General features: G+C 34.2%; 1 protein-coding gene across 5 annotated transcripts in view; it reads right to left on the reverse strand.

The window, feature by feature from the left end:
- Nucleotides 1–237: 237 nt before the first annotated feature.
- The window catches only part of BBIP1 (BBSome interacting protein 1), a 38,428-nt gene continuing 15,623 nt past the window's right edge, over nucleotides 238–23,042 (reverse strand). For 4 of the 5 annotated variants that reach the window (XM_003755395.3, XM_012541237.3, XM_031955843.1 and 1 more), the window contains exons 2-4: nucleotides 11,953–12,112; nucleotides 2,289–2,367; nucleotides 238–770 (exon numbers count right to left, since the gene is read on the reverse strand). In XM_003755395.3, the coding sequence (XP_003755443.1) occupies nucleotides 604–770; nucleotides 2,289–2,334 (213 nt within the window). In that variant the 5' untranslated portion in view covers nucleotides 2,335–2,367; nucleotides 11,953–12,112 and the 3' untranslated portion in view covers nucleotides 238–603. The remainder of the gene's footprint in view (nucleotides 771–2,288; nucleotides 2,368–11,952; nucleotides 12,113–23,042) is intronic. The other variant, XM_012541240.2, reaches the window with a different exon arrangement.

Below are 23,042 nucleotides of genomic sequence, written 5' to 3' on the forward strand. Positions count from 1 at the left end.
TCAGGTTTTCCCTCTGCTTCAGATTCCCACATGAATCCTTAAAAAAAAACTTAGCTTATTTTTCATGTGATTTTTAATGCATTTTCAAATATATATGTGTGTGTGTGTATGTTTGTGTACATAATATGTGTTATAGATGTATACTTATGTATCTTTATAATTGTTTTAAATATTTCTTTTCTTTCTCCAATACTCCATTGAAAAACAAATATGCACACTCAAAAAAAAAAAAGCCACTTAAAAAATAAACTTTTTAGTCTTGATCTAGCATGCAAAAGACCAATGTATAGAGTTTTCATGAAATTACACATTTTATGGGTTGTTGGAGCTCTAAAATAGATAAAAAACAGGAATGTTAAATAACATTTAGATAAACAGCAATTTTGTGGTGGAACTTAATTCCAGAACTCCTAAAAGAGAACAAACATTAAAGTAAAATATGGCCAAAGTTTAAGTTGAACCATAGTCTCTAATAAGAATTATAAAAGCTTAAATTCACCATGTTGTTTGATTTTAATAAAAATTACAGATTTAGTAAACAAATGTGAATTACTTTGAAAAACTCTTTCAAATGAAAGTAACAAAATTGATGAATAAATTTATTCATTGGTTTGTTTGGTGCTGTTCCTTTTCTGCCATTTCCTGTTGGCGAATAGTTTCTTGTGCTGTTTGCTGCATTTTTTCTAATTTTTCAAGAGTCAAAGATTTTAGCGGCAGAAGTTTGGGTTTGCACAGCACCATGGTGGCCACATCTTCCACAGACAACTGTCCTAAGTTTAAAGAAGAAATAAACATTAATAGACTATAGAGCAAAGTAGTGGAATTTTTTGGCTTTGTACTTAAAACTGAGTTTGGCAGTGAAACTGCCCACAGCATTTTCACAATACAAAAATATGATGAAGCTTTGGAATTCCCTATGGTCTACTTAAATGATTAAGGACCACCAGTGGGCAAATGTTTTATGTGAAGTCTGATTTGAGTTTTGCTGATAACTTGTAGTGACATAGCTGAGATCAGCACCCATAGAGACGAAACTCTTCCAGGATAGAGTAGTGAGAAACCAGTTATTGATTTGGGGGAGTCAAAAGTCTTTTTTTTTTTTTTTTATTAACCTTCGTGACAAGTGAAAATCTAGACTGGTGAAGCAGGATGCTACAGTAGATAAATGCAGTGCTGATTTGGAGTTAAGTCTTGGGCTGCTCTAGCAGTTGACCTGACCTAGTTATTTCCTTTTGTTTCAGGCAGGTAAATTCCGTTAGACTTTTAGTTAAAGAGATTAGCATTTGTATACCTGGATGATAATCTAAAACCAGAAAGTCTTCCTTGCAAAATCACTTTGGATCTTTGGTTGTATTTAGTAAATCTATGTAGGGTCAGGCAAATTTAAAAATACTGCATTCCATTTGAATTAAGAAATGGTTAAGAGCAGTGTGATAAGAGCAAGAATTTTTCCAACCCAGAAGACCTGGATTAACTTCTTGCTTCTGATACACAGGTATCATCCTGGACAAGTCACTCAGCTTGTGTTCTAGAACAGGCAACTGACAAGATAAAAATTGCAGAGTTGCCACCAATTTGCAGATGGTTAAGGGAGTTCCCAATACAATGAATGAATGAAATATTAGCATATACAAAGCTAAGTGCTTGAGATACAAATAGAAAAGTAAGGCAGTTCTGGAATTCAGGGAGGAGCTTAAATTCAAATTTTATATTCAATGAATTGAATCTAGTCTCTATCCCTATTTCTATTAAAGGATATCCAAAGGTTTAAAACTAGTAGCATAAGGGGGATTGAAACCTTCCCTCCCCCTGCTCAAAATCCCAAACAGAGAATCTAACTTTTAAGAGTCTTATTAAGAGCTGTACTGAGAAGTTAAATGACTTTTCCTAAGGTCACAAAATATGTAAAAAGTTGAACTGTTTTCCAGACTCTCAAAGACAGTCTTCCCTATAGTAAGCCACTCTCCTACAACAACAAAAATGCTTTGTGCCTTTAAAGATTGCTGACTTCCAAGTTAAAGGAGTCAGGAGACATGACACTTATATCCACCTATTAGGTCTTGGATACAGAGATGTTCCATAGTTTCAAAATGTAAAGATTTTAGGATCATAGGATTTATGACTAGAGAGGGTCCTGGAGATCAGATCAATAATTTTACATATAGAAAGAAGAGGCCCAGATAAATAATGGGAATGGGGCAAACTTTGTAATGATAGTTGTGGGAAACAAATCATATGGTCAGAAAACTAGAAGAGTATCAATGTAGAGTGTTTAATGACGTGATTACCTTGTTTAGGAAGGACTTCCCGGAACATTGACTTCACTTCTGCCATTTCAGAATTGCTGTATGTTGTATTTTATTTTCCCTTTGAATAGAGCAAACATTAATGTTATTTTCCTGGAATAAGTTCACAAAGCATATTTCAGAGGTCATCAAGTCAAAATCCCAAAGCTGAGGCCTCCTCTGTGGCAAAGTTATACTGGAAGTTCCAATTCTTAAAATCTATCATTCCTTCTACAATATCTTGTATCAACGAAAACTTTCAATTAAAAATGGAAGATTGACCACACAGCTTTGGCATCTGCCCCAGAGAGAAAGTTGATTTGGGAATGATTACAAGGTAGCATATTTAAGCCCCAGATCTTAAATGTGAATGTAAAGGTGATTGTAAAGTATCACCAAATTCCAGAAAATGGAAGACAAATAATTGCTACAGTTCCACCTCATTAGCATCTCTGATATGGTTAGAGATTTAAAGTAGGAGAGCTAAGAGAGAACATTTTGGGGAAGATTGAGAAATAAAAAACATCCTGATATGTTTATATTTGGGGGCAAACAACCATCCATCTTGTAAAATCGGTCTTGCCCCATGACAAGGAAAAAACACATTTCATTTACAAAAACTTCTACTGGCTATGGTCAAAATTTTGAAGCAGGAAGAATGTTAAGTGTGGTTAAAAAATTATTTTCATTTTTAAGGCATACAAAAATATGTGTAAATGTGGTAAGATAAAATTCTTTAAGCTAATTTTGCTCTAATTGGACATCACTAAAAAGGCATGTTAATTGGACCAGAGTAATACATAAAATCACTAGCATTCAAAAATCTGTCATTATCTTGAGTATATATATTGGCCCATCTTGAACAAATAACATTACTACAATATGTGCTCTGTCTTTCTCTCTCATATATATATATATATATATATATACACACACACACACACACACACACACACAAAGATATTTTGGACAAGGCTGACAATACAAACCTTAGTCTGAAGGAAATTTTTTGTACACAAAGGTCTCTCCAGAAAGCTCCACCCTTTTCTTGATGCTTAATTGTACTGATGCAACATATTCAACTTCACAATAGGAATATGTTAAAGATGTGATTTTTAAAATGGCTATTAGGATTGTTTGGTTTCTGCTAGAGCCTGTGCTCTTCACTCACAGCAGGTAGGTTATAATCAAATGAACCTATTCCTAGTCCCTTTGATTTTCTTTCCTACTCATACCCCTTTTGTGCCAGGGCCATACAATTCCCATTCCCACAAGAAAAACCATTTCTTCAGTACCTGTTTTAGAAATTCAGCCACAAGCTGCTAGGTGAATAATATACCCACCTTCCCATATGTTCATACCCCCTAAGTGTGAGTACACTGCAAGACTCTGTCCTATGCTTTCATATTCTCTATATTCTCACTTGGTGGACTCATCTGCTTTAAGGTGGATTTAATTATCTATATGAAGGTGGCTTACAAATCCATGTATCTTAAGAGGCAGCTAGATGGTACAATGGATAGAGTTGCTGGGTCTGGAATCAGAAAGACCTAAGTTCAAATCTAGTTTCAGACACTTAACAGCTTTGTACCCTGGGCAAGTCCACTCAATTTCTGTTTATCTCAGTTTCCTCAACTGTAAAATGAGGTTAATAGCACCTAGGTGGTTGTGAATCTCAAATGAAATTATGAAGTATTTAACAGACCAGCCCATGGCAAGTTGTAGGTCCTACATAAATGCTAGCTTTCTATTTCCATCTGCCTAATGGATATTTCAAATGGGCTATCCCCTTGGTATCTCTAATTAAATGTGCCCCAAAGTGAATCATTCATCCACCTCTTTTCTGTCCTAACAGCCTTATTTCTGTTGAAATTAGCATCATATAGTCTTAATCTAGATAGTTTATTACACTCTTCACTGTCTTTTATCCACAAACTCAATCAGTTGCTCAATTTTGTCATTTCTACCTCCACATCTTTTGTATCTAGCTCCTTACCCACTAGCCTAAACAACTGCAATAATGTTCTAATTGATTCTCTTGCTTAAGACCTCCTTCCCCTCTCCAATCTGTTCTCCAAGAATTGTCAATAGTAATTATCCCTTAAGGTGTAAGTCTCATGTCACAAGCTTTCTTAATAAAACTAATGACTGTTGCCTTTAGGACCAAAAGCAAATTTTCATTTTAGCTTTTAAAGTCCTTTACAATCTGGATCCAATTTACCTTTTCATCAATTATTCCTCTTATATTACAATCAAACTGTCATTGCTATTCTTCTCAAATGACTCTTATTTTTCATCTTGTATCTCTGTAATGGCTTCCAAATACAAAGTATAACAGAAATGGCCGTCTTCATAAAGTCCTATTTTCGTGAATAGCTAAACATTTTTTGCACAAGATTACTAGAATGCTGGGAAAATTGATTCTTTTACATAAAATACACATTTTCTGCTATCTTTCATGTCCGTTTCCCTCCATAATACCCAATGGACATAAGGTCCAAATTTATATTTGTGATTTTATTCTATATTGCTATTCTTAGTAACTAAAGACCCTAATTGATTAAGGTATCCACGACTTTCCATATGTAAAAATATACCTGGAAACACTGGGAATGACTATTTCTTTTCTTTTGTTAAGACCCATAGATGCATTGTTTCAAAATGTTCACTCTATTCTGTAGTTATTCTCTTAATTCCTCAGTTTACTTTTCTGATACCAAAACCTTTAACATATTTCCTTTTTTGCATGATTGTAATTATTTTAATTGTATGATTAGTTACCCATCTTGTCTTTTAGACTCTTAACTTCTTAAAAGGCAAGATCATGCTTATCCATGTTCATGAATGACAGATTTAAAATTCATAAAGTTTGAGAGGAAGTATGATAGAGTTAATCTAGTAAAATGAAATGTAACCAAAACAAACATGAGTTTAAAAAAAAAAAACTTGTATGGAAACATATTAGATATAAAGATTTTAGTGAACAGTTAGCAGTGAAATATAGTTAAAAAAAAAAAAAAAGCAAATGTTATTTTAGGTTGAATTAAAAGAGGCAAATCCAGGATGAGGAAAATGATAGTTCTGCTCTCTTCTGATCTAGTCCGACTATATAGGATATATCTATCTGATATATTATATTCAATTCTGGCTACTACTTCGGAAAGTTACTGCCAAAACAGCATATAGAAGGTGGTGTCCAGAATGATCATTTTTGTCCACCTGCATTTTTTATTTCCTTCACAGGCTAATTGTACACTATTTCAAAGTCAGATTCTTTTTGTACAGCAAAATAACTGTTTGGACATGTATACATATATTGTATTTAATTTATACTTTAACATATTTAACATGTATTAGTCAACCTGCCATCTGGGGGAGGGGATGGGGGGGAAGAAGGGGAAGAGTTGGAACAAAAGTTGTTTGCAGAGATTAGATCAAAAAAGGATTGGTCGAGGGAACCAGGGAAAATTATACTGGAGAAAAGATAACTTGCTATTTTCAAGTATTTGAAAGATGCCATATAGAAGAGAGAATATTTGTTTTACTTGGTTCTAAATGGACAATTAATGGAAGTTGCACAAGAGACAGATCTGAACTTGTTACTATGAAGAATTTTCTAACAATCTATAGTATTCACAAGTGGAAAGGGCTGCTTTAGATAGGAGTGAATAAGCTCTCCATCACTGGAGATTTTTATGTAAAGGCTTTTTGGTAGAATTGGGGGTAGGTTGGATTAGATGGTCTCACAGATCTTTTTCAACTCCGGTACAAGATTTCTTTTTTTTTTTTTTTTTAATTTTTAAATTTTTATTATAGCTTTTTATTTACAAGATATATGCATAGGTAATTTTCAGCATTGACAACTGCAAAACCTTTTGTTCCAACTCTTCCCCTTCTTCCCCCCCATCCCCTCCCCCAGATGGCAGGTTGACTAATACATGTTAAATATGTTAAAGTATAAATTAAATACAATATATGTATACATGTCCAAACAGTTATTTTGCTGTACAAAAAGAATCTGACTTTGAAATAGTGTACAATTAGCCTGTGAAGGAAATAAAAAATGCAGGTGGACAAAAATAGAGGGATTGGGAATTCTATGTAGTGGTTCATAGTCATCTCCCAGAGTCGATACAAGATTTCTTTAATATGACTAGATCTAAGGCCATGTACCCTGTACAGTTTATTCAGATTATCTCCCACATAGCTCCTTTTTGTAAAGTATATATTTTCTTCACTTTCAGTAACAATTATACCGTACAATTTGCTATCATGTTTCTATCAATGGAAAAAAAAAAAAAACATTTCCTGATATTGAGTAATTTTATAAGTTAAAAGAGGGAGATAAGGTAGGTAAACATAAATGTTACCAACAAATACAATTTCTCCTTTTTGATTTTAGGGGAACAAGACCCAAAGCACTTTCTTGCTAGAACAGAAAGAAATCCTTTCCCTTTCCCTCCAATTATCCAAGGTAATGAGCTTTTGTCATGTAGCTCCTCTGAAACTGAGTACATTGGCTACTCAGAAACTTAACACTTTCCAATTCAATAAGCAAGCATGTATTAAGCTACTATTACGCTCAAGGAACTCTTAAACAATAATTTGACAGCAGTTTCTCATTGAAGACACAGTTATGCTTCCATAGGTCTTTGCTTCTTGGCTATGGTTCTGCAGTAACTTCAAGATGTGGAGCTAATTCCATTTGTTTGGCTCCAAAGCTCTGGCAATGTATAGTTGATCATGCATGATGTCACTTAACTCATGGGATAATGCTATATGAGGGGATTTTCTTAATATGGGGAAAACTTGAATGGCATAATATAGAAATTCAAAAATAGATGGGATAAATCAAAGTTATATGCACAAAAGTGCCAAACTGTTGTAACTGGTGCCTAAAATGGAACATTTACTTGAAGACACTATATGAATAATGTGTCCTCTTTCCCTCTTTCCCCTTCATTTAAAATATATATATATATATATATATATATATATATTTCAGAAAACAAGAATGGGATCCACATAATTACAATGAAGTACCAACCAAAAGTCAGATGGAGTATTTTTGGACTTAAAAAATAAATTAAGTAAACATTCCTCCATTCCCATACTTAAAAGAGATTTAAGATCTCACTGGAATGGATAGGATACTTTACTCATTACTCTAAATCACGATTCTCTAATACCTTATAGAATGCTTCAAGATTAACTGTGGCTCCAAAATTCATAAGCTGATACTGGTCCTCATATAAGAGGCACACAATCCTTTGTGAGGCTCAAACTCATAACCTTTCTAACTTGATAAAGTGGATTTCCATTGGCATAGCCCTCAAAAAACTAGGGTCACTTTTCCATATAGGACATTGGTGGAAGTTTTAATCCCGTATGAAAGAGAAATGTCTGCTTATTAATATACTTACCAGATACTGAACAAATAGAAGTTTTAAAATACATTTCTATAAGAGTAACAGTAAATAAAAAGTATAACTTTAATCTCTCTATGCCTGATGCCTTTTTTTTTTTTTTTAAATACTTACCACATTCCACACAAGTATTTGTAAAGACTGTTTTCTCTGTAAGATTAGCCTTAAACAAAAACTGAGATCTCATACTTTTTTGGTAAATATTTCTACAAAGTGAACATGTCTTTTGTTTTTCATTAAGTCCACTTGTCTATAAGAAGCATAGTGGGCAATAGGGAAGTAACAGTGCTACTATACTAGTAAAAACAACTACTGAGAAAAAAAGTAGAATAGAGAAAGCAGAGATTTTCTTCACTAATTACAGAGAGCAGCTGTATAAATTTCTAGACCCTTAAAAGCAGAAAATGCTAGATCTAGGAGGGATTTAAGATTAAAGAGATCTCTTAGATCAGAGATTTACAAAGTTTTGTAATTTATTTTAGTTATTTCATTTCATTCTTTTAAATTTGTTTAGAGAGTGTTTTATATATCACATGTTAACACAGTAGTACATACAATTTGTAAATGTGTGTGTAAAACCTGGTAATATAGTTGATATAGATTTAGTACCAGTGGTCAGAAAGTGGCTCTACCATCTTATTCTTTGTACTTGAATTATTAACATTATAATCAATTTAAGGTTTGTTTGAAGGAATCCTGTAAAATATACATGACTGTTTAGTGAGGATTAGTTTAGTTAAAATTAGATAATATAATCTATAAATCCATCTGACTGAAAACGCAATATATCACAAATTACCAAATGTGAACAAATAAATGAGGGCACCACTGTTGACATTCTGCTCTGTGAAGTTCCCATTCTTCTCTCAGGATAGCTTATATATCATAATGTGATATGTGAACATGTAACACACTGATCAAGTAAGGGTATCAATCTGCATAGAGCTCAATTTCTTAAAAAAATTGTTTAGATAAAAACTATATGTAGAATTTCTAATATTTTCTTTCTCTTCCATAAGTGGATTGTAAACATATTCTTTCTTTGCAGTCTACCATCTTTTTCTAGTTGAAGAGAATCAGAAAGGGTAAATAATTAGGCTAAGGTCATATAGCATGTTTATGGCAAGAGAGAAATTATTACTGTTCTTTCCACATTTGTAAATTTCATGAGTGCTTTAAATGAAATGTTGCTGAGATCTGAGAGGGGGTCACAAGGTTAATAAGCATAATGAAATACTCCCTTCTTGGCTGTTACAACCACCACCACCACCACCGCCTGCCATTTCTATAGTTCTTTAAGATTTTTTCTCACTTTGTGTTCTATAACAATTTCTTAAAGATAGGTACTATACATATTATTATTACCATTTTACAAATCTAAAGTTTGGAGGGATTAAATAACTTGCTTTATTAAATTGGCAGGATTAAATAACTAGTTCCTTTAATGCAACTAGTCAGAAATGTTGGATTAGAATCTAGATCTGACTTCAAGTTGGACATTCTACTCATAAAATTTTGCTTGGTTTTTGAGGAGAAGATCAAGTATCTTTTAGGCAAGAGAAGGGCTAATAAATGTTTTCTTAGCTATATGGCACACAGAGGAAGAGCATCCACCACCTTTTCTTTTCACTCTTCAAATCCTGATAATGGTTAAAAATCACCTAGACTTTGGCCTCTTGCCTTTTAGTACTAGTGGAGTGTAATTAGCTTTAAGTGCCTGGCTTCCCTCTCTCTCTCTCTCTCTCTTTTTTTTTTTTGGCTTAATTATTTTATTTTATTGTACTACATCCCTTTTCTAAATTGTCTCTAAATTTATGGAAACGCTTAAGAATAAATTTTCCCTCTATGTGAGTGTGTAATTGTAAACAAAACAAGTCAATTGGTCATAAGAAATGACAACTTAAACAATCATTGTTGTAATACAATAATGGTAATTTACTTAAAAGCCTACATAATATAGATTAAATCACCAGAAATAACAAATTATGGGTGATTTTGGTATTTATTTCCTTAGTGACATATCTGCCTAAAGCTAGTTAACTTAGTGGCATGTGGTCCTGCTGACTATAAGTCTGATTTTTCTCCTAGCCAATTTAGCTTTCATTCCATTCTAGGAATATATACTGTATACCTTGCCCTGGTTAGTTGTCTCACAGATGGAAGCTATCTATTGCTTACCATGGCAATGCTTGAGAAGGTAGATGGATAAGTACAAGTTCACTAAAGTAAGGTCATGAATAAAAGTTAGAAAAAAATCTTAGAAATCATTTAGCTCCTCAAACTGAGACCTGGAGAAGTGACTTGTCCAATGTCACATAAGAAGTATGTAGGAAAACTAAGATTTGAACTTGGTCTTCTGAATTCAAAACCAAATCCAATGCCCTTTTGGAAAACCAACAAACCAACACACAAAACCAAACACCAGAAAGGAGATATCACAAAGGAGATTTTGCAGATTTGCCCATGTTGTTCCCCTATTCAAACTTCAGGGGCTGTATAATGCTCTAGGATCAAACAGAAATTCTTCTTTGGTAGTTAAAATCCATACAACCTGGCTCCTACTTCTTTTTTTAGTCTTAGTATATTTTATTAACATCTGCTCTTCTTTCCTGAATTCTCTACTCTAGCCAAAACGGTCTTATTGTTGGTCCTAACAATTGCTTCTCCATTTCCTGGTTGTGCTGAGGCACTGTTTCCCATATCTGGAATGCCCTTGTTCAGCATTGCAATCTGACAGAATCCCTTCAAGTCTCAGCTTAGGCACTGCTCTTTACATGAAGCCTTTCACTGCTTCTGCTAATACTGTCTTTCCCTAATCAACTTACATTTATTTTGTATTTCTTCTCTTTAAACATGCAGATGCATTGTCTATCTCTCCCAAAAAAAGTAAGCTCCTAGATAGCATTGTCTTTATACCTCTAGCTCAATACCATAGTAAAGACTTGTTAACAAGTCTAAAATGTCACATGTAAGAGACGGTATGATTGTAAATATAGTTACAGTTTTATTCTAGGGCCATCAAAATTCAGCCTAATCTGATTTGTTTGCTTTTGTCTGGGTAATGAGCCAATTTTTTTGGTTTGTTTTGTGGTTTTATAATTGTTCTCTGATAGGGTTTTGATGGGAAATTGTATTAATATGAAGAGTGAAATGAGACATTATGGCATAGGGGAGTTAGATCCACACCTAGTTCTAGAGGGGAGGCTTAATATGTAACATGCTGGAGACAGAGGGTTAATTCAAAAGATTTTATTTTTGAAATTTTAAAAAATTTATGCCCAAATATTTGATTCCAGGAAAATCTATTTTTCATGGCATACAGATATTTATTTTGTGATAAAACAAATTATAGGTGTTACATGAAGTTCAAAACCTCCAAAAGACAGTTATGTTTGGGGTACAATCTTTGAACCTGGCCTAGTTTTTGGGAAGCAGTTCTGTTTGTGCTATTAACCAGCTATCTGACTTTAAAAAATGTGCTTTTCTTTCTTAGGCCTCAGTTTCTTAATTTATAAAATGAGGACTTAGAAACAAATGATTTAACTTTGAGAAGTGTTATTTTAAATGATTATCAATAAAATGGCAAATAACATGGCAAGTCTTGGAAAAACAACTCAAGTGGAAAAGATTTGTGTATTATGGAACTACTGTTTCAGTCTATAGTCTTTAGGGGACCTTACTCCTATAATTAAAGTTATATAGAATTTCTGATTGTAAATCAAAGCTAGAAAATAAGATTGTAAAAATAAGAATCTTCCATTTGGTTTTCCTTTTATGATCTCTCTATTGAAGTATGTAGGTGTCTTATTAATTTTGTTGAGTAAAATCACTCCTTATCTAGGAAGAGCCATTCTTAATACTGTTTCAACACAGCACATATATAAATATGCTCTTAAAAGTATCTATTAAATGTCTACTATTAGAGGAGACTGATTAAGATCATGGAGCAGGAGGATACAACATAGTCTAGCTTTCCCCACAACTACTCCCCCTAAAATCTAAGAGTAGTGAGAGTGGTGAGAGGAGAGGGTTAAAGATGTAGAGGGTGTGAGTGGGTTTGAAATAAAAGGAGAAAATACACTGAGTTATTTTTTTCCAACCTAAGGAACAGGAATAGGAACCAGAAAACAGCTGTGTTTTTCTAACTTTAGAGATGGTTTGCACATACAGAGAAGACGTACTGTATGACCTGCAGATGTATTCCAAAGTAAGGGATAGATATAGATCCAGCAAGTACTTACCTTAACTGTGCAGGAAGAAAGAAGCTCTGACTCCAATTGGGTAGTGGACCTAGTATGGACTTAGAATGTTGGGCAATGAGGCTGATCTGCAGTTTTGTTCCAGGAAAAGGAAAAGCTGCCCATCTAGCAGAGTCAGCACAGTCTGGCTTGAAGCTATGTGCTAAGAAAAGAGCAGGAAGAGACAGTAGTAAATAGTACTATATGTCACTGATTCACCAGTCAAGTAAGGCATTCAGATAGGGTCTGAACTTCAGTGACCATAATATAGAGCTCAGACCATAGGGAAGTTTGCAGTTCTGTTGCTCTGAGTCAGTAATCTTCCAAATAGTTAAAAGGGGTTAGAGCCAGTAACAGTTTACTGGAGCTCCAACGAGAGCATAGCCTATTACCCAGACCCAAATTGGGGTTAGGAGCTTGAAAAGTACAGACCAAAGGGATAGCAATCAGTTTTTTACCTTGATTTTGCCCTCTGTGTACAAAGGACACACTGAAAGTTTGCATATTAAGTCCCTGGCCTGAGCCTCCCCTGAGATTCCTGAAGAATAAAAGCACTCAATACTTGGAGAAAGCAGCTGTAAGACCCAAAGGAATACAAAATAGTACCATGCAAGGCCAAGACACTCCCCGTGGAAGTACAAGAGCTTGGCCCTAATACAAAGTACCAATTCAGAAAATAAAACTTTCAGAAAGTAAAAAAATGAGTAAACAGTAACAAAAAAAAAATTCCCATCAAAAGTGCTTATTTATAGTTCCAGGGATGCTTGAGACAAAATCCCAGAATAAGGAAATAATTCAAAACCATTTACAAGCAAAACCTCAAAGAAAAACATAGACTGTAAACAAGAATTACCACAAAAAATGAACAAAAGTTAAAAAAATAAAACCCCAAACCCCAAACCATATCACAAATGAAATAAGGGTGCTTGAAAAAAGAATTAGAAAAAAAATGAGAGTTTTAGAAGGCAGTTTTGAATCGAGTTAACACCTTAGTGCAGATTTATAAAATGACCTGGAAAATAGACTAAGAAGAGAGAACTTATAAGTATTACCATAACTACTTGAAAATCATGATTAAAAAAAAAAATTCTAGATACCGTATTTCAAGAAATCAGGTGACTCTAGTATTATGCTAGCAGCTTACAACCAGCTTAGGGCCATCAGTGAAGCCTGAACCCATGGCTAATGGCTACAAGAGCCCAACTTATAAGAAAGCAGTCCTAAGAAGTTCCAGGTGGCTTCCAACATGGTCTTGTTTGCCTAAATCCAACAAAGTTGGAGAAAAACCCTAGGAAAAATACATCCTGAATAATCTCTAAATCCAAAATTTATTGTGAAACTTGAATGTGGGAGTAAGCCCTCCAGCCTGAGTCCAGCAGCAAAGGGAAATGACCTGAGGTAGAGAGTAAGCTCCTGGACTCTATGGCAAGAGGGAGCAGCCAAGCAGGCCCAGTAGTACAGCAGCCTCAAACTCCCTTGAAGGAGAAGACTGGTTTTGGCCACTATCCAGCCCTGCTCATGCCATTCAGTTACAGAGACTTAATTTAATATACTCTTCCCAGTCATCCCCATTCTCCTAACACCTCCAGTTTAGACACAGAGGCAGATGAGATGATCAAACCAAGGAAAGCTCTGACTACTAAGAATACCTAAAAGATAAATTAAGGAGGAAAATGACCCCAAACTATCTAAAGTAAAAATGTAGGAGAAAAATGTGCTGGCTACACAGACTACAGGAGTAACTAGAAGAAATGAAACAAGAGATGAAAAAATGGAAAAAGCTAGGGATAAAAGAATGGCAAATTATCTTATGATAGATAGTAAAAAACCAAAACTAACTGCTCTAAACAGAAAATGACCCACTAGAATGGGCTAAACAGAAAATGACTCATTAGACAATGAGAAATATTAAAATATAAAACAAAAGATTTGAAAATAGGAAAAAAATATCAAAAATAGATCAAGGAATGATAATATAAAAAATCATGGGACTACCTAAAACTATTAGTTAAAAAAGTCTTAATAGTATTTTTCTTTCTTTTTTAATTATAACTTTTTATTGACAGAGTCAATGCCTTGGTAATTTTTTTTTTTTTTTTTACAACATTATCCCTTGCACTTACTTCTGTTCTGACTTCTCCCCTCCTTCCCTTCAGCCCCTCCCCCAGATGGCAAGCAGTCCTATACAAGTTAAATATGTCACAGTGTATCCTAGATACAATATATGTGTGCAGAACCGGACAGTTCTCTTGTTGCACAGGAAAAATTGGATTCAGAAGGTAAAAATAACCTGGGAAGAAAGAAAAAAATGCAAGCAGTTTACATTCATTTCCCAGTGTTCTTTCTTTGGGTGTAGCTGCTTCTGTCCATCCTTGATCAATTGAAACTGAGTTAGATCTCTTTGTCGAAGAAATCTACTTCCATCAGAATATATCCTCATACAGTATCGTTGTTGACGTATATAATGATCTCCTGGTTCTGCTCATTTCACTTAGCATCAGTTCATGTAACTCTCTCCAAGCCTCTCTGTATTCATCCTGCTGGTCATTTCTTACAGAACAATATTCCATAACATTCATATACCACAATTTACTCAACCATTCTCCAATTGATGGACATCTACCCATCAGTTTCTAGCCACTACAAACAGGGCTGCCACAAACATTTTGGCACACACAGGTCCCTTTCCCTTCTTTAGTATCTCTTTGGGGTATAAGCCCAGTAGAAGCACTGCTGGATCAAAGGGTATGCACAGTTTGATCACTTTTTGAGCATAGTTCCAAATTGCTCTCCAGAATGGCTGGATGTATTCACAATTCCACCAACAGTGTATCAGTGTCCCTGTTTTCCCACATCCTCTCCAACATACCACATTATCTTTCCCTGTCATTCTAGCCAATCTGACAGGTGTGTAGTGGTATCTCAGAGTTGTCTTAATTTGCATTTCTCTGATTAATAATGATTTGGAGCATATTTTCATATGGCTAGAAATAGTTTTAATTTCTTCGTCTGAGAATTGTCTATTCATATCCTTTGACCATTTATCAATTGGAGAATGGCTTGATTTCTTATAAAGTAGAGTCAATTCTCTATATATTTTGGAAATGAGGCCTTTATCAGAACCTTTGACTTTAAAAATGTTTTCCCAGTTTATTGCTTCCCTTCTAATCTTGTCTGCATTAGTTTTGTTTGTACAAAAACTTTTCAGTTTGGTATAATCGAAATTTTCTATTTTGTGATCAGTAATGATCTTTAGTTCTTCTTTGGTCATAAATTCCTTCTTCTTCCACAGGTCTGAGAGGTAAACTATCCTATGCTCTTCCAATTTATTTATAATCTCAGTCTTTATGCCTAGGTCATGAACACATTTTGACCTTATTTTGGTGTATGGTATTAAGCGTGGGTCAATGCCTAGTTTCTGCCACACTAATTTCCAATTTTCCTAGCAATTTTTGTCAAATAATGCATTCTTATCCCCAAAACTGGGGTCTTTGGGTTTGTCAAACACTAGATTATTAAAGTTATTGGCTGTTTTGTCCTTTGAACCTAACCTATTCCTCCACTGATCAACTTGTCTATTTCTTAGTCAATACCAGATGGTTTTAGTAACTGCTGCTTTATAATATAATTTTAGATCTTGTACAGCTAGGCCACCTTCATTTGATTTTTTTTTCCATTAATTCCCTTGAAATTCTTGACCTTTTGTTTTTCCACATGAACTCTGTTGTTATTTTTTCTAGGTCATTAAAATAATTTTTTGGGAGTCTGATTGATATAGCGCTAAATAAATAGATTAGTTTAGGTAGTATTGTCATCTTTATTATATTTGCTCGCCCTATCCAAGAGCATTTAATATTTTTCCAGTTGGTTAGATCAGACTTAATTTGTGTGAAAAGTGGTCTGTAGTTTTGCTCATAAAGTTTCTGATTTTCCCTTGGCAGATAGATTCCTAAATATTTTATACAATCAGTAGTTACTTTAAATGGGATTTCTCTTTGTAACTCTAACTGTTGGGTTTTATTAGTGATATATAAGAATGCTGATGACTTTTGTGGGTTTATTTTGTATCCTGCAACTTTGCTAAAGGTGTGGATTGTTTCTAATAACTTTTTAGTAGAATCTCTGAGGTTCTCTAAGTATACCATCATATATCATCAGCAAAGAGTGATAATTTGGTTTCCTCATTGCCTATTCTTATTCCTTTAATCTCTTTCTCAACTCTTATTGCCAAAACTAGTATTTCTAATACAATATTAAATAGTAATGGTGATAGTGGGCAACCTTGTTTCATTCCTGATCTTATTGGGAATGGTTGCAGTTTGTCCCCATTACATATGATGCTTACTGCTGGTTTTAAATAGATACTACTGATTATTTTAAGGAAAAGTCCATTTATTCCTGTACTCTCAAGTGTTTTTAATAGGAATGGATGTTGGATTTTATCAAATGCTTTTTCTGCATCTATTGAGATGATCATATGATTTTTGTTAATTTGGTTATTAATATAGCCAATTATACTGATAGTTTTCCTAATATTGAACCAGCCCTGCATTCCTGGTATAAATCCTACTTGATCATAGTATATTATCCTGGGATGATTTTCTTGTAGGCTTTTTGCTAATATCTTATTTAAGATTTTAGCATCAATATTCATTAGGGAGATTGGTCTATAATTTTCTTTCTCTGTTTTCAACCTACCTGGTTTAGGTATTAGTATCATGTCTGTGTCATAAAAGGAATTTGGTAGGACTCCTTCATTCCCTATTTTTTCAAATAGTTTGTAAAGCATTGGGGCTAATTGTTCTTTGAATGTTTGGTAGAATTCACATGTAAATCCATCTGGTCCTGGGGATTTTTTTTAGGGAGTTGATTAATAGCTTGTTCTATTTCTTTTTCTGAAATGGGACTAAGCAATTTACTTCCTCCTCTGTTAATCTGGGAAGTCTATATTTTTGGAAGTAGTTATCCATTTCGCTTAGGTTATCAAATTTATTGGCATAAAGTTGGGCAAAGTAGTAACCCCTGATTATTTCTTTAATTTCCTCTTCATTGGTGGAAAGTTCTCCTTTTTCATTTTTAAGACTACTAATTTGATTTTCCTCTCTCCTTTTTCTAATCAGATTTACCAAAGGTTTATCAATTTTATTGGTTTTTTCATAAAACCAACTCTTAGTTTTATTTATTAGTTCAATATTTTTACTTTCAATATTATTAATTTCTCCTTTTAATTTTCGAATTTCAAGTTTAGTAATTGGTTGGGGGTTTTTAATTTGGTCTTTTTTTAGCTTTTTAAGTTGCAAGCCCAATTCATTGATCTTCTCTTTCTCTATTTTATTCAAGTAAGCCTCTAAGGATATAAAATTTCCCCTTATTACCACTTTGGCTGCATCCCACAAATTTTGGTATGATGTCTCACTGTTGTCATTATCTTGAGTGAAATTATTAATTATGTCTATAATTTTCTGTTTTACCCAATCATTCTTTAAGATAAGATTATTTAGTTTCCAATTACTTTTTGGTCTATTTACACCTAACTTTTTGTTGAATGTAGTTTTTATTGCATTGTGATCTGAAAAGAAAGCATTTACTATTTCTGCCTTCCTGCATTTAATTTTGAGGTCTTTATGTTCTAATATATGGTCAATTTTTGTGTAGGTTCCATGAACTGCTGAGAAGAAAGTATACTCCTTTCTGTCACCATTCAGTTTTCTCCAGAGATCTATCATACCTAATTTTTCTAATATTCTATTTACCTCTTTAATTTCTTTCTTATTTGTTTTGTGATTTGATTTATCTCAATCTGAGAGCGCAAGATTGAGATCTCTCCCGCTATTATAGTTTTGCTGTCTATTTCTTCTTGCAAATCTCTTAACTTCTTTAGGAAGTTAGATGCTATACCACTTGGTGGATATATGTTTAATACTGATATTGCTTCATTGTCTATAGTACCCTTTAGCAAGATATAGTTTCCTTCCTTATCTCTTTTAATTAGATCAATTTTTGCTTTTCCTTGATCTGAGATAAGGATGGCTACCCCTGCTTTTTTGACTTCACCTGAAGCATAATAGATTCTGCTCCAGCCTTTTACCTTTATTCTGTATGTATCTACCTGTTTTAAATGTGTTTCCTATAAACAACATGTTGTAAGGTTCTGACTTTTGATCCAGTTTGCTATCCGCCTCCTCTTTATGGGAGAATTCATCCCATTCACATTTACAGTTAAAATTACTAATTCTATATTTCCTGCCATCCTAACATCCCCAGATTATGCTTTTCTTTTTCTTTCCCTTTTTCCCCCTTTCCCTAGTATTAAATTTACTGGTCCCACTTGCGTCACGCAGCTCTCCCTCTTTAGGATCCCTTGCTCCTCCCTTTGAATCCCTTCCCCTTTCTTGTACCCTTTACCCTTCCCTTATTACTCTTTTTCCTTTTCCCTTTTCCTCGCCCACTTTTTAATGAGGTGAGAGAAGATTCTCTGTAAAACAATTGTTTCCTCTTTGAGCCAACTCTGATGAGAGTAGGATTCACACAATGTTCCTCTCCCCCTCTAAGTTCCCTCAGATATGATAGGTTTCCTTTGCCTCATCATCACATGTAGTTGCCCTCTTTTTAATCTCTCCTTTTCCCTTTTTCTGACACTGTCCCCTTTCCATTTCTACTTCTGTTTTTTATGTTATATCAGTAAAATCAAATTATACATGTGGTTTTTACGTATATCTACCACAGAAATACAGTTCTCAAGAGTTCCTTTTACTGTTTTCTACTTCTCTTGAGTCCTGTTGTTGGAGATCAAATGTTTTGTTTAAGTCTGGTTTTTTCCTTAGAAACAAATGGAATTCCTCTATTTCATTAAATGTCCATCTTCTTCCATGGGGAAAAAAGTTCAGCTTAGCTGGGTAGTTTATTCTTGGCTGCATTCCAAGTTCTTTTGCCTTTTGGAATATCAGATTCCCAGCCCTTCGATCCTTTAATGTTGAGGCAGCCAGATCTTGCATGACCCTTATTGTGGCACCTCGGTATTTAAATTGATTTTTCCTGGCTGCTTGTAATATTTTTTCTTTAGTCTGAAAATTCTGAAATTTGGCCATAATATTCCTTGGAGTCTTTATTTTAGGGTCTTTTTCAGAAGGTGTTTGATGAATTCTTTCAACGCCTATTTTACCTTCCGGTTCTATTACTTCTGGGCAGTTCTCTTTGATGATTTCCTGTAAAATAGTATCTAGGCTCTAATTTTCGGGTAGTCCAATGATCCTCAGATTATCTTTCTTAGATTTATTTTCCAGGTCTGTTGTTTTTCCAAATAAATATTTGACATTTTTTTTCCCCATCTTTCATTTTTTTGGTTTTGCTTGACTAATTCTTGATATCTCAATGAATCAGTTATTTCTATTTGTTCAGTTCTGATTTTTAGTGAGTTATTTTCTTCATTAGCTTTTTTTACTTCTTTTTGTATATGTCCAATTGAATTTTTAAATGAGTTGTTTTGCTCTATGGAATTTTTTTCCATTTCACTAATTTTTTTTTTTTTTTTTTAGTGAATTATTTTCTTTTTCCAATTCACAAATGCTACTTTCTTGGGAATTCTTAACCTTTTCCAATTCATAAATTCTGTTTCCCTGCACTTCTTGGGAGTTTTTTACCTTTTCCAATTTACATTTCAGGAAGTTGTTGCTCTCTTGCATAGCTTTTCTTTCCTTTCCCCATTTTTCTTCTAGTACTCTTTTAAGGTTTTTAATAGTCTCTTCTAGGAGAGCCTTTTGTATTGGGGACCAACAACTGTCTTGAGACTGTCTGCTATTAGTTTCTTCAGGGTTGAAAAGCTGCTCTCTTTCTATATAGAAACTATCAATCGTCCTTTTGATTTTTTTTACTCATTTTGTTAAAGCCTGTAGGGTCTGCCTTTAGAGCCAGGAGGTTACCAGCTTCCTCTGCAGAGCAGTGATAGGTGTGTGGACAGGTAACTGTCTTGCCAGCCAGTTACAAAAAGCAGCGAGGTACTGGAGTGCTCTGGGAAAGAGTTCCCCACTGGGAAGTAACTCAGGCCTGCAGGGCAGAGCTGGGAAAGTGCACTGGAAAGAACCCCTGCTGTGTGAGATAATCTAGCCCTGGGGCTAGATGCTGAGCAGTGAAAGTTTCACTACCCCAAGCCAAAGCCTGCCCTGGGGCTGTAGGTATTAGCAGCTGAGCAGTGAATGTCCCTGCAGGAACCAGAAGTGTCTCTGCCCTGGGAAGCACAGTCCTGCTGGGGAAGTTCTATTGCCCCAGGCTAAGCCCCCCTCTGTGCAGATTAAAGGATGCCCAGGCTGTGCCCCCACTGCTGTTCAGATTTGTAACTGCTCCCACAAAAGCCCCAAACTGTGTGACTACAGGGCTATGTTACAGTCTGTTTGAGTCACTTCCGGGTTTGGGTGGTTACAGCCAGATCTTGTTAGATTCTGGTGTTTTTTAGAGTACCCTCTGTTTTAGGCTTTAATTTCTCTGCCAATTTACTGCTTTGTAATCAAGGCAGAGCAGTTAACCTATAGCAGCTTTGTCTCTATAACTTCTCTAGCCACAGAGATCACTGCCGCCCCTGGTCTGCTCAGGATGCTAGTCTCTTGCTGCCTGCGCTAGTCTGTTCCTGGCCCCTCAAGACAAACCTTTCCTGGCCATCTTCCAGATTATACTCGGCTGGTAAATTGTGTGCTTCTAATCTTCATGAATTTTAGCAGTGAAGTGCTATTTTTGAGGCGAAATTTAATAGTTGGTTATAAGGGAAATGAGAGGAGCTTAGAAAGTCGCATGAGCCTTCTCCACCATCTTGGCTCTGCCCCGACCTTAACAGTATTTTTCAAATAATTATAAAAGAAAACTGACAGAACTCTTAAAACATGAGAGTACAGTAAAAATAAAAAGGATCCACTGGTCATGTGCACGAATAAACCTCAAAATTAATATTCCCAGGAATGCCATAGCTAAAATTAAAAGTTCAAGTTAAAGAAAAAAAAAATACTACAAGCACCTAAAAAGTAGGAGTTCAAGTACCAAGGAGCCACAATGAGTATCACATAAGACACAGCAGCTTCCATTTTTTTTTTTTTTAAAAGAGCTTGGAATATGATATTCTAAAAGGCAAGAGGATAAAGATTTACAATTAAAGATAAGGAAGTAAAAACTAAGTATAATCCCATTGGGATGAAAAATGGGTTTTTAATGGAATAAAGGATATCTAAGTATTGCTGATGAAAAGGCCAGAACAGAGTAGATATTTGACATGGAAATGACGGTTAACCAAGAGAAAAATAGAAAAACATACATATTTGTTTAATTGAAAGAGAATAAATGGGGATGAATTGTTTACATTTAATAGGAGAAGAAATATGATTAGAATGTTGGTGTCTTTAAAGATCATAAACGTAAAAATGAGTGTATATGTGGTTTTGTTTTGTTTTAATGATCTTGAAAGACAAAAAAATAGGAGGTACAGGAGATTATATTAGGGAATAAAGGAGGAAGAAAGGAAGGAAAATCACTTTTCAAATAATAGAGGTACATAAAAAGAAAAGGTTATAGCTATAGAGGAAAGAATGGGAGAAAGTGGCATCCATGGATCTAACATTTATCTGAACCAGATATATTAAAAACATGTACTCTACACACACCCACACCTACATATTTTAGTGTAGATATTCAACTCAAAGGGAAATGGAGTTAAAGGGATGAGGGGAAAGTAGAAATGGAATCTAAGAGGGTGAGCATAACAAAGGAATATAATTCAAAATAATCTGAATATTTAAGAGAATTTGAAAGAGGATTAAATGAGAAGAAAACAAAAACAGAGATAGAATAAGGAACCAGAGAAGATCTGCAATAGGTTGTTCCATTTATAAGCTCATAAATGGCAGAAAAATTCCCTCTCTTTTACTACCTTCTTATCAGTAAAAAGGTGAGAATGGAGAAAAAGGAGGAAAAAGTACAAGACAACACAAAATTAACAATCACAAATTGGAATATGGATAAGATGACCTTAATCATAAATAAAATCAAAGAGAACAGCAGAAAGTACAATCTTACTGTATGTCATTTACAACTAACACACTTCAAATGAAATATCCATACAAAGTTAAAATGAGGAGCTAGAGTAAAATCTACTTTGTTTCAAGTGAACTAAAAATCCCCCTCACTATTTCAAAGAAGGCTACTGAAAATATAGAAATGATTTAAAAAATACAGAGAAATTACCCTATGTTTAAGGGTACCATGAAGAGCCAATTACTATCATTACTTAACATACAACCAATGAAATTATACCTAATTACTTAAAGGAAAAATAAATCAAATTGGAGAAATGGAGAGTAAAACTTTAATAATGGGAGCCTTTACTGTATTCTCCTTCAGACCTAGACAAATTTAGTCAAAAGATAAACATGAAAAGAGGACCCAAATGGAACTTTATGACAAATCTCTGGAGGCTGCTCAATGGTAATATAAAGAAACATTAAACTTACAGAGCACATTTATAAAAATTCAATATATATTGAATAATGATCTCAAAAAAGTGTAGAAAAGCAGAAAAAGTAAATACATAATTCACTGGTCACAATGCAATAAAAATTATATTCAATAATGAGCTCTTAGGAAGTATAAAGGAATTGGAGACTAATAATATTGTGTACTAAGAGATGATGAAATGAGCAGCTACATAGGAACCTTGGAAGATCTCTATGAACTGAATGAAGCACACTGAAGTGAGAAGAACTAGGAAAACAATTTATACAATGATTAACAACTATATAGAGAAAAAAGAACTTTGAAAGGTTTTTTTTATAACTGTGATAAATGCAATGCAAAACCACAATTCCAAAAAAATGAAGATGAACTATGCCACTCACGTCCTGTCAGAGAAGTGATGAACTTAAAATGCAGAAAGAAGAATTTTCAGATATGGGCAACAAGGGAATTTGTTCTAATAGACAATATAGTAATATATTGAATATTTTGTTGCTTTTTTTGGGAAAGGTTTAATGGGGATAGAATAATGGAAGAGATATTAATAAAAGAAAAATCATAAACATATATTTTTTAAATTGTGGAAAAAACCTGCCCAGATCTAT

The sequence above is a fragment of the Sarcophilus harrisii genome, chromosome 2 (genome assembly GCF_902635505.1).
Source record: "Sarcophilus harrisii chromosome 2, mSarHar1.11, whole genome shotgun sequence".
NCBI lineage: Eukaryota > Metazoa > Chordata > Mammalia > Dasyuromorphia > Dasyuridae > Sarcophilus > Sarcophilus harrisii.